We start from the raw sequence: 11578 nt of genomic DNA, 5'->3' as shown, positions 1-11578 counted from the left end.
AAATAGTTTCTCTGCCAAAGCAGAAGAATAACAAGCAAGAAACGAGTCTGCTTGTGGAATAATGTCAGCCTTGACATGGACTGTGGCACAGCCAGGACTTTCCCTAAAATACAGCCCAGGATTCATCACTCAAGCTGACACTAAACGAAGCATCAAACGTTGGTAACTTTTGTCAGAGACCGTAACATGCACTAATGCATGTTCCCCTCTGCCGAGATTTACTTCCATTTGTTTGGAGAAGTTTTAAGCATGTCTGTTGTCAAGTTGAAAATGCTGGACAGGCTAATGAAAGTGCAGTCTAATCACGATAAATCTGAGTATTTTTTTCCCCTTTCTCATTCCTCTGCCATCAGAACAAACAAGACAGGCAAAAAAGTTACATCACCTTAGTGATCCACAAATGTTATATCTTACAGTCTGCCCAAGACAAATAGTGTATCATTTAGGGTTGGAGAGAGGGAGGTAAGAAGGTGTGCTTCCCAGCTTGCTGTGCTCCCAGTTTGCTGCTACCTGTTCTGCCCGGTCCTAGAGGCTCTGTCTCACGGTTCATGCGGTGCACGAGGAGAGGAGTGTGCAGCACGTGTGGCCAGAGCCCCCAGACCTCCTGCAGCCGGGTCAGTGCCGAAGAACTGCCTGTAAGAAAAGGGGCTGTGAGGCGGAAATATCGCACAGGGCTGTGCAGGGTCCGGAATAAACATTTGGCTCAGAGACAGGCTCTTTTGCAACTGCAGGCAATTTGCACGGTTCATGTGTTCTTCTGGAAATTGAGGGAGCAGTCCCTGCCCCGGTCTCTGTGAGCTGTACGCTTGCAAGGGCTGCCCTTGGATCTGGGCTCGTGCAGCATCCACTACAGCAGCAATTGCAGTGTGCTCAGTATCAGCTGAACACAACTTCACAGCAAAAATAACAATCAAGAAGCAATGTTCTTCCGTTAGTAGAATAGCTCAGAGAATCTTTAAAAAAGGTACAATTTTATAACAAAAAACCCAAGTGACAAACTCTTTGGAGGTGACAATATGTAGGATAATTAGCAATGGGAAGGGAGTGGAATTTCTGAGTATTATTATATGTCATTAACAACTTTCAGATCTCATTGAGAGTGCTTTGTTGCACCTCGGCTTGTAGTGATGAGTTAAGCTTTCTTATGACACTTTTTCTGAGCATCTAAGAACCTTTACATTTATTGCATTGAGTTCCAGTAAGTCAGTAAAAGTTGAGTGCTCAAAACCTCTATTTTGAACAGCCTGAATAGTGTCCATCAAAGCAAACATCCTGAAAACACTCCTTTCGAGGCACTTGTTGAACACTATCATCTCGAAATGTCAAATTTACACTCATTTAAATAATTTGACAGCTTCCAAGAAGACACCTGATGAGCATCACATTCAAGTGTCAAGAAGCACAGAGAAAAAGTGCCAAAAAAAGTTCAATCCAGAGAAATTGTATCAGCTATTAGATGAGTATTATAATAGTTACTACTAAAAAAGATTTCTCATTTAAATGGAAAATAAACTTTACATTCAAGACACCTTTTTTTTAAAAAAGACCTTACATTTCCCCCATACCACCTCCTATGTTTCTCACTAGTGAGATCTCCCAGCTCAGTGAATCCAGAAGGCAGACGCATACATAGCAAACAGCAGTACACACTGGTATTGGGTGAACACCTCAAGACCACTGTAACTGAGCCATTGGAGATGCTACTTCTGAGGGTTTTTTTGTGGAAGCCACCTGGAGTTATGGGAATTCAGTCTCTTCAGATTAAACCTTTAATGCCTTCTGTTGGGTATCTAAAAGCTGAATCTCTAAATGAGAAGATTCTTGAAAAAAAATCTTGGCCCTGATTTGCATGTGCTCCAGTTATTTCATTGCACCAAATACTATGCGTGTTTTATATATGGGCTTGAGGCTTACTGTGTGTTTGCGATATGCTTTGAGATCCTCTGATGGGAGGTGTTACCTAAATACAAGTAATTTGATGCTTAAGTGTCTAGAATTCCCAGTGGACATCTGCACTCAAGCCCTGCTGCCATCACAAATTAAAAACATTTGGAATCCTTAATGTGATTTTTAATGGACATATGTTCATAACACAGTGCCACCAATTTGGCATATTTAGTGTCTTCTCAAGAGAAGCCCACAGTTTGTATAGCAAGATTGTGGGAGGTTAGGATTGCAGTGTGAGAAAATTTGCACAACACCTGCCTGACTATAATTTAATTGGCAGAAACTAATGCTCCGGGTTTGGGGATTTTTTCCTCCACTCAAAACCGAAGAGACACTAGGACTAATCCTGCTGTCTTACACTGTCAATTTTAAGCTTTTATTCTGACTTTACTTGTGCTGCAATATGATCATTTTCTGGTCCACTCTCTTTTTTCTGACAACTGAAGCATTGCTGGTTTACTCTCAGTTGTTATCTCCATGTATAATGACTTATCTGGCCAGCAGGAAGGACTCAGTATTTTTATATTTCACTGAAAAAGGGGTCTGCTTAGTATTACTGAAGATTACGCCCCATTTTATTTTTAATGAAGTACTTAATGATATGTTTTAAAAGGAAGACAGTTGGCCGAAATATTTCTGATCAGCTCCACCAGCAACACAGTACGTGGACTCCAAAGACAAATGCCACCACTGTCATTATTAAATTGTCTTTGATTTTACCTTTGCTTACAGCAGAGCCCCATCTGGAGCAGTCTTTAGCACCTCTTATCCTACCAGATTTTTGTTTTCCTTTTCAGGAATGTTTGGCCTTGCAGTGCATCAAGGACAGCCCCTCTTACTTCACTATTTTCTTCCCTTTGCGTTTACAAAACATAATAAAAAGCTTTGCAGGAGAGATAGAGGGTACAGTCCCCGGGGAAGCATAGACTGCACGAACCTGAGCGGGTGGCGGGTTATGAACATCCTTTATATAGGATACTTACATCAATTTTGTTGCTCCCTGAAATTTAGCTGGGATTCCTAGATTTCCTGTTCTGCAAACTACCGTTGACGATATTTTACATGCATGGTGGAAGCCCCATCGTTACAAAAAGTGACAGGCTGGCATGAAAACATCGCCTCATCCAGGCCCCACATGCTTTGCCGGGACTGAGTGTAAGCAGAGTGAGATGAAATGGCAGCAGGGTTATTTCTACAGTTTTATTTGTCTGAAATACTTCAGTCTTGAGACACCCAGACTGCATGGACAAATGGATGTGAAGATCAGCCTTTCTTTATGGGCATGATCGTCTAAAATGGAGTAGGGGAAGGTAAAGAGCTGAAAGACAGACAGACAAGCAGGGGCAGTTAGAGGCAAGGCCTGAAAATGTCTGAGGTCACACTCTCACCCTCAGAATTATAAGAGTTGTAGTGGCTGTTTGGATCATATACTGCCACAACAGATCCAGACATGTACACAGGTCTGTATATGTACATATGCATACAGTGCACTTCACACACGTAACAAAATGGGCAGCCACATTCCCGAGCAGTTTTGTGCCTTTTCTTTGAGCACTAATTTAAAGATTAATATTAATATAAAGGGTTAATATTTTATGATCCCCATAGGCCTCCCAGTAAAATAAAACATAACATTTGAAGGAGGGGGTTAATTACTGAGACAGTTGCTGATCTGCCTCTTTTGAGCTTGTAGCAATACAAAACAATTGTTCAGTTCACAAGAGCCTAAAGCAAGCCATGAGCAAAAACTTTCTCTCCTGCACTGAAGGAAACCCAACATTTAGATTTACATTGCTTGTTGTTTTCAGAATTGCATGGACAAAACTAAGGCCTCCAGGCAGGCGTATGTAGTGGTTATTCAGGCCTGTCAGTGCTCACCGTTGAACTTTATCCCCAGATCGGGCAATGTTCCCAAGGTGAGTAAACACACCTTGGACGAGCCTCCACTTCACAGCCAACTAGCGAGCATCTGCCTACCAAATGTGCCAACGACGCGTTGCCTGGACGGCCCCTGTGTTCCCCGTTCCAGATACTCTTTGTACTCAACCTTTCCCACACACCGAGAAGTTATGACGCTTTTGGTTTCAAAGCCAAATTGGATCAAAGTTTGGTTAAACTGCTAAATTTTGTAACTGCTTCAAAACAGCAAACCCAGGGGCTAAGAATCACTGCTTTCAGCATTCATTAATCAAACCTGTTAAATGATTACCTCGTCAGGGCTGCTTTGTTGACAGCTCTGCATGATGACAATGTCAGTGGCACTGTCCCAAGGCACATCCAGTGGTGACGTAAAGGACAAGCCTCCCTCACCTCACCTGGTGGGATGGACACTACCACGAAGAATATTTAAGGAAGGAGGATGCTACCTTGGAAAGCAGGGATCGCAAGAGTACTCCGAAGCAGGTGAAGCAGGATCAACAGAAAAAGACAGCAGAATCCTCTCTGACGTCCAACTCAATCTTATAAAGACAGTAAGTAGAACGGCCTCTATTTTTTTCCAGCTTGAAATTACCAGTAATCCAAGATCTCTGTATTGATTTTAAAGCAGAAGTACATGATCAGGTCTATTGCAAATTCTACCTTTGTGTTATACGTTGTTAGGAAGGCTTATTGACGCTGGTCAGAATGTCACAGTATGCTAACACACCCAATATATTTGATTTTAGATTGTGATCAGTATTTCAAAGCCATCGACAAGATCCACTACAGGTTCAATAATGCCCCCACAGTTGAAAGCAGAGGTAAACGTCATGCCCAAGGTTGTCCAGGGGGATTTGCAGAGCCTGCCTCCAGAAGCGAGGGATTTCATTGAAAGTAATGCCAAGCTGTGCCAGCCTGAGAGCATTCATATCTGCGATGGCTCGGAAGAAGAAAACAAAAAAATTCTGGACATCATGGTAGAACAAGGCATGATCAAGAAGCTGAGCAAGTATGAGAACTGGTGAGTAGCCTGGAGGAGTATCAATTCAGAACTACAATATGCATTTTCTATCCTGTTTACTTTTAAAACTGCTTATAACCCTTCAATATTTGCTTTCCATGAACATTTTGGCACTGTAGCTTACATAGGTGAAATACTCAGGAAAAGCAAACTTTTTCCTCTAAAAATTAGCATAAAGCATATTATTCAATTGGACTATCAACTGTACATTGTCTCTATTGATTAGTTACATCAGGGAACTGAAATAATGTCATGAGACTTAAGTAACTAATCATTAGCAATGGCTAAATATTATTTAGCAAATACATCTTTTGAAGAATTCTACTATTTTAGTCAATTAGTTTATTCATCAAATACTTTTTTGTGGCATTCAAATAGCTCTGTGGGTGTTCAAATATTATTCAGTACAGGCATTATTCATATCGTGCCGATGAGCTTTGACTGTAATGTATTCAGCAAATACTTTTTTCAAATATTTCATCATCTCTCCCAACTAACCCAACATGAAAGGAGAATATTAACAACAAGTACATACTCAAGAATTACGTGCCGACCAAGAGATCTTCGTGGAAGAAATCTGCAAAGACTTTTGAATAACTAAGTGCAGGAATTTGGCAATCTGTTTGCAGACTATTTGGGAGAGAAAAGGGCAAGATTCACCAGATAAATTATTCATTGTTAATTATATGCTTAGCTGTAGTGATGATGGTTATGACAGCCCAACTAGAACATTTTTATACCCGTGGAAAATTTCTATGCACAGAGGTGAAAATGTAAACCAATCCTCTCTATTGTAAATGGATGGCAAAAATTCTTTAGAGGGGAAAAAGGATCCCCTTTAATAAATTCCTTCACTTTTTATGATCATGTTTATACTCAGTATTTCTTTTGTGATGCCTCTAACTTACAGGACTATGCCAATCCACTAAGCGGGATTCTGATCCCACAGGCACTTACACCAAGACTCAAAGTACTTGCTTGAGGCATCATTTTGTGGTCCCCATGCAAAATGACTTCACACTGATGAGAATGAGAATTAAACGAGATTAACTTTTCCCTGGAAGTTAGCAACAGAGAATAAGACTGAGATAAGAGGCAAAGGAGTATTAACGTGTAACCAGAATTTCCTAGGCCATAATTTTTTATTTGTACTGGAAAGTCTTGAAACAATTTATATGAGGGAATGAATCTGACTGATTTTTGAGATTGTCTGTTATACTGGCTCTGTCACTGTAGTTTTGGCCTTACAAAGCATTGTACCCTTTTGTGCCAAACCAGTCCCACAGAAGGGTAAAAAGTGCTATATTGATAATTAAAGTCTAATTTCCTGATTTTTGGTGAAATACAGCTGGTTGGCTCTCACTGATCCAAGAGACGTGGCAAGAATTGAGAGCAAAACCGTCATCATCACTCAAGAACAGAGAGATACCACTCCGATCCCTAAAACTGGAGCTAGCCAGCTGGGTCGCTGGATGTCTGAAGAAGATTTTGAGAAAGCCTTCAATACCAGGTTCCCAGGCTGCATGCAAGGTAGGCAAGAAAAGGACAGTTGACACTGAACTTCTAGGAGTACAGAGACACTACCACTACTAGTTACTGTAATCTTTAAAGAAAGATATTAGCTGAAGGTTTAGGTTTATACCCCTGATATGAGTCACTGTTGGTTTCATCTGGATCTTTATCATAGGTCCAAATGCCTGTGCAAGGGTAGTCCTTGGTCTCTTTCCAGCATTCTTCTCTTCATAAAGAGAGGCAAAGTAAGGTGGGAAAATTTGGGTGGTTTATTTCAGAAGTCACACAGCAACTAAGCAGCAGATAGGAAGGGAGGTAAGAATGGAGGACCCCCATCCCCAGCAATAATTTCAGATTCAGTGATTTACACCAAGAGAGAACTTGGCCTCCACCCACCTTTACTACTGGCTAGACAATTTGTCTGAACAGCTGCTGTCAGCATTTAAGATAAAATTTCTTGCTACACAATTAGACAAACAAAGCTACAGCTCTTTAAACATTACCAGAAACACCCACAAGACAAACAGCTTTTAAAGGAGTGAGAAACAATCTTCATGTTAATAAAAATTTTTTAAAAAGTTCCTTGTTTTGCTCTTTGCCACATCTTGCTACTCCCTGTTTTCCAGGACGTACAATGTACGTCATCCCCTTCAGCATGGGGCCTATTGGATCTCCTCTGTCCAAGATTGGGATTGAGCTGACAGATTCACCGTACGTAGTGGCCAGCATGAGGATCATGACACGGATGGGAACAGCTGCTTTGAAAGCACTGAGCAACGGAGAGTTTGTAAAGTGCCTTCACTCGGTTGGATGTCCTCTACCGCTAAAAGGTAAGAGACATTAAAAACTGTCACCCTTGGAAATTCCCTGGGGTGTGCTTTAGAGCTGACTGCGGGTTCTCAGCACATGGGAGACAGTCTCCATAGGAGACCAGGGTGGTTTGTGCAACAGCACTAGGTTCAGAACTCAATTCAAGGAATTAAAGCTCAATGAGAGCTTCATGGAAAGGAGATTATTATCACTAGTACTTACCGGGGCTTTCCTTTAAAGCATCTGCTATGGGGTGCTGTCAGAGGCTCAATGCTGATGAAGCAACAGCGTGATCCAGCATGGAAATTGCTGCATTCATGAGTACAACATTCTGTTCTGCAGAACCATTAATCAACAACTGGCCGTGCAACCCAGAGTTAACGCTGATTGCCCATCTCCCGGATCGCAGAGAGATCATTTCATTTGGCAGCGGTTACGGAGGAAACTCCTTACTGGGGAAAAAATGCTTTGCTCTCAGAATTGCCAGCAGAATCGCCAAAGAGGAGGGCTGGCTAGCTGAGCACATGCTGGTAAGAGCTATTAAATCATGTGTGTTTGAACAGCCATTAAACCCTAAATTAGCTCAACATAAATACATCACATCTTGCTATCAATGAAATTAGTCTCATATGGATAGTCCTGTAACACTAGATATGAATTTATCACATGGCAGGCTTATGAGAAATAGGAAACTGCTTGCAAGGTTAAGTCCCAAACATTTTAAAATAGTACCTGTAAAATCAGAAAGCAAGAAAGATTTGGAACTTCTGACAGTGGCTGCTTGCAGGCAGAGCCATGTACTTGAGCAGAACCTAAGCATCATCACTGGGCATCCACATTGCCCCTCCAAGTCTAATAGCAAAAGATTAATGCAAGTTTTGAAAATTGTCTTTCATATTATAAAGAGCTCTATGCACTCAAAAATCTGCAAATATTAGATTTTCTAAATGAGTTCTGCTTTGTACCCTTCCTGCCTTTACTTTCTGCTGTCATTTAAACATTCTACTACCATAAAATACCACTGAAAAAAAGAATTTCAAAGTGCATAAGAGAACAGTCTCAGAAAAAATATCTATGGACTCCGAGAAGTGCAGAAGTATCCATACATGAAGCGCTTTCACTTCACTCCAGTCGTGCAGCCAAAGGAATATTGGATTGTTATTTGCAGCCAAAAAAATATCTTCTGTCTCAGCTGAGAAGCACAGCTCTATACAGTCTGTGTATCTTTAATCAGCAAAATAAAAATAAATGATTGAGTTATATACATATATGACATTTTTTAAAAATATAAGAACTCCTTGCAGATACTCTAAGGGCAAGAAGAGTAGACTTTTTGATTAATAAAGTACAGTTTGAGTTATTTGTCAACTATATTATGTGGTGCTTCTTCTGTAGGAACAAATTTGCATGATTAAATATTTTATCATTACCACTTGCTGGGAGACAATCTTCAAAGGAAAAGTGCAAGAAAAAAGACTGTGTTTAACAGTTGCATTAATTTTTCAATAGATCCTGGGCATTACCAATCCAGAAGGTGAAAAGAAGTATTTTGCTGCGGCGTTCCCTAGTGCATGTGGAAAAACTAACTTGGCCATGATGAACCCGAGCCTGCCAGGATGGAAAATTGAGTGTGTGGGTGATGATATTGCCTGGATGAAATTTGATGAACAGGGTATGGAACTGAAATTGGATTGTTTTACAGTCCAGTATGGGTTGCTTTTAGGTGCAGCAAGACATTCTACAAAATTCTAGATAGAATTAAAACAGTTTGATTTACTTATATTTTGTCATTTAACTTCCAGGCAACTTAAGGGCAATCAACCCAGAAAATGGCTTTTTTGGTGTTGCCCCTGGAACCTCAGTCAAAACAAACCCCAATGCTATTAAAACCATATTCAAGAACACCATCTTTACCAATGTAGCAGAAACCAGTGATGGAGGTGTCTATTGGGAAGGCATTGATGAGCCATTACCACCAGGAGTAACACTGACTTCATGGAAGAACAAGGATTGGACCCCAGATAACGGTAACCTGGCCCACTCCACAGTCTCTCTTGGCTGTCTCTGCTGAATTCAAGTTAATTCTGCGACTACAACCTTTTCATTGTATTCTGTACAGGCGAACCTTGTGCTCATCCCAACTCACGGTTCTGCACTCCAGCCAGCCAGTGCCCCATCATGGACCCTGCATGGGAATCACCCGAAGGCGTGCCCATTGAAGCGATAATATTTGGAGGCCGCAGACCTGCTGGTAAGAGATGCAGCAGCCACATATCAAGGCTGAAGTGCTGACCACAAAAGGGTTGAAACACAACTGGGCATAGACACAGGTTTTGCTTTCACAGCTGCAAAAGCAAGGAAATAACCATGTTAGTCTACCTTCTCCATGTTAGCCTTTGACACACACGCTTACAGCCACTGATATTTCAATGTCTGAATTGTTAGAGGTTAACACAGAACAGGCAATAATAATAAAGGGCTGGAGAGAGATCAGGACCCCCTAACCTGGGTAATACATAGACATATTGCGAATTGCTGTACTTGTCTCAATTTGCTTGCGGTTTAACTAGTTCAGATAGGAAATGGTTAGAGAAATGAACCAGTTGTAGACCGTTTACAGAAAAGGAAGTAAAATAAATTGATCTGTTAAAGGTTACCTAAAGTTGGAAAATAAATAGAAGTAATGCTAGGTCTGAGTATCATGACCGCAAGACCAGATTCTATTTCCAGTAAAATCTGCTGAGGATTCTGAGGTCCCAGATACCTCCTGCTGAGCAAGTAAACATGGATGTGTTCAGTAATCAGTAGCCAGTTTTGAAAACATTCATATAAACTTCTTTGCTGTAAGAGGGCAGGAAATGAACTGATTAAAAAAACAGGAAAAATTAGAATACCTTATACAGTAACACGCATTCAGTGCTATCTCAGGTAGCAAAACCTGTTATAAAAATGTTTCTGGACTTCTAATTACTGAAGTGATTTTGTTCTTTACAGGTGTGCCTCTCATATATGAGGCCTTTAACTGGCAGCATGGAGTATTTATAGGAGCAGCTATGAGATCTGAAGCAACAGCAGCTGCTGAGCACAAAGGTAAATCAAAATTTAATCTGTCTACCTGTATTAAAAGCAATCCTCTCTGGACTGCCTGCTCTGTCCTCCTCCCCTGCTCTTTCGCATTTCAGTCTTGGCAGCTAATTTTGCAACCTGTGCATTTTCACAATAGAAAATATTTGTACTGGAATTAAAAGCCAAATTCTCTGTAAAAGTCAAATTAAGCAAAATAATCCCCTAGGTAGCAGGCGTACAGAACAGGGTGCAGGCATGGGTTTGCCAGAAGCCTTGATGGAGTTCTTGTTACAGTCTGGGATAAATAAACTTAAATTTTCTCTTCTGCTAGAGCTCAACATAAATACATGAACGATAAAAGCCAGCTCTTGAGGATCTTCATTTAGGCTGCTTGACGTGAGATTTAAGAAATTAATTTCCACTGATTACAAAAATCAATTTAAATTGTACTTTTTTTCTGTATCGTGGATAATACTTGTATTGTTTCTTAAAGCTCTTTGGTTCAGATGCAGAAGGGTGGTTAAGGGACCATGGGTACTAAATCCTGGGAGGATCTGAATCTTTGTGCTTTAGAATAAATGTGCTATTTATTACCTTACATTCTCCATTTGTGTTTTGAACAGGCAAAATCATTATGCACGATCCATTTGCCATGAGACCTTTCTTTGGCTACAACTTTGGCAAATACTTGGCCCACTGGCTCAGCATGGCACATCGTCCAGCTGCAAAACTACCAAGGATCTTTCATGTTAACTGGTTCCGGAAAGACAGCCAAGGGAAATTCCTGTGGCCTGGCTATGGAGAGAATTCCCGTGTGCTGGAGTGGATGTTCAACAGAATTGAAGGGAAAGCCTCTGCCAAGCCAACTGCCATAGGTTACATCCCTACTGACACTGCTTTGAACCTGAAGGGTTTAGAAGATGTCAACTTGACAGAACTGTTTGATATCTCCAAAGAGTTCTGGGAAAAGGAGGTAGAAGAAATCAAACAATACTTCGAAGTGCAAGTTAATGCTGACCTTCCCTATGAAATAGAAAGAGAAATGCTTGCCTTAGAGATGAGAATAAAACAGTTGTAGCTGATCAAAACCACAATTATTTATCAGTCCCCACATACTAAGACAGGACAAACACATTTTACCAAATCACCACTGGAAGCATAACAGCACACTGCTGAGCAGAGAGTTATAATGAAAAGTAGGTCTTAGTTTAGTTAGAGTATAGGTAGGGGCATTCTAGAAGTAACTGCAGACCTAATGATTTATAACTGCATCAGTTGTTGTGAATAGGTGAGCAGCTGTGG

The 11578-nt window shown here is 40.8% G+C and overlaps 1 protein-coding gene across 1 annotated transcript; it reads left to right on the top strand.

Moving 5' to 3' along the window:
- Positions 1-4664: 4664 nt before the first annotated feature.
- Positions 4665-11354, top strand: PCK1 (phosphoenolpyruvate carboxykinase 1; the record flags this gene model as incomplete). Its single annotated transcript, XM_082325593.1, has 9 exons — positions 4665-4888; positions 6237-6418; positions 7027-7230; positions 7553-7740; positions 8720-8882; positions 9013-9237; positions 9330-9461; positions 10205-10300; positions 10900-11354. 9 exons carry the CDS (start codon positions 4665-4667, stop codon positions 11352-11354), a joined length of 1869 nt encoding a protein of 622 aa, XP_082181719.1.
- Positions 11355-11578: the final 224 nt, after the last annotated feature.

The sequence above is a fragment of the Platalea leucorodia genome (genome assembly GCF_965183815.1).
Source record: "Platalea leucorodia genome assembly, chromosome: 13".
In the NCBI taxonomy this organism is placed as follows: Eukaryota; Metazoa; Chordata; class Aves; order Pelecaniformes; family Threskiornithidae; genus Platalea; species Platalea leucorodia.
Note: the sequence above shows the minus strand (reverse complement) of the source record. Positions and strands in the feature narration are given on the sequence as shown.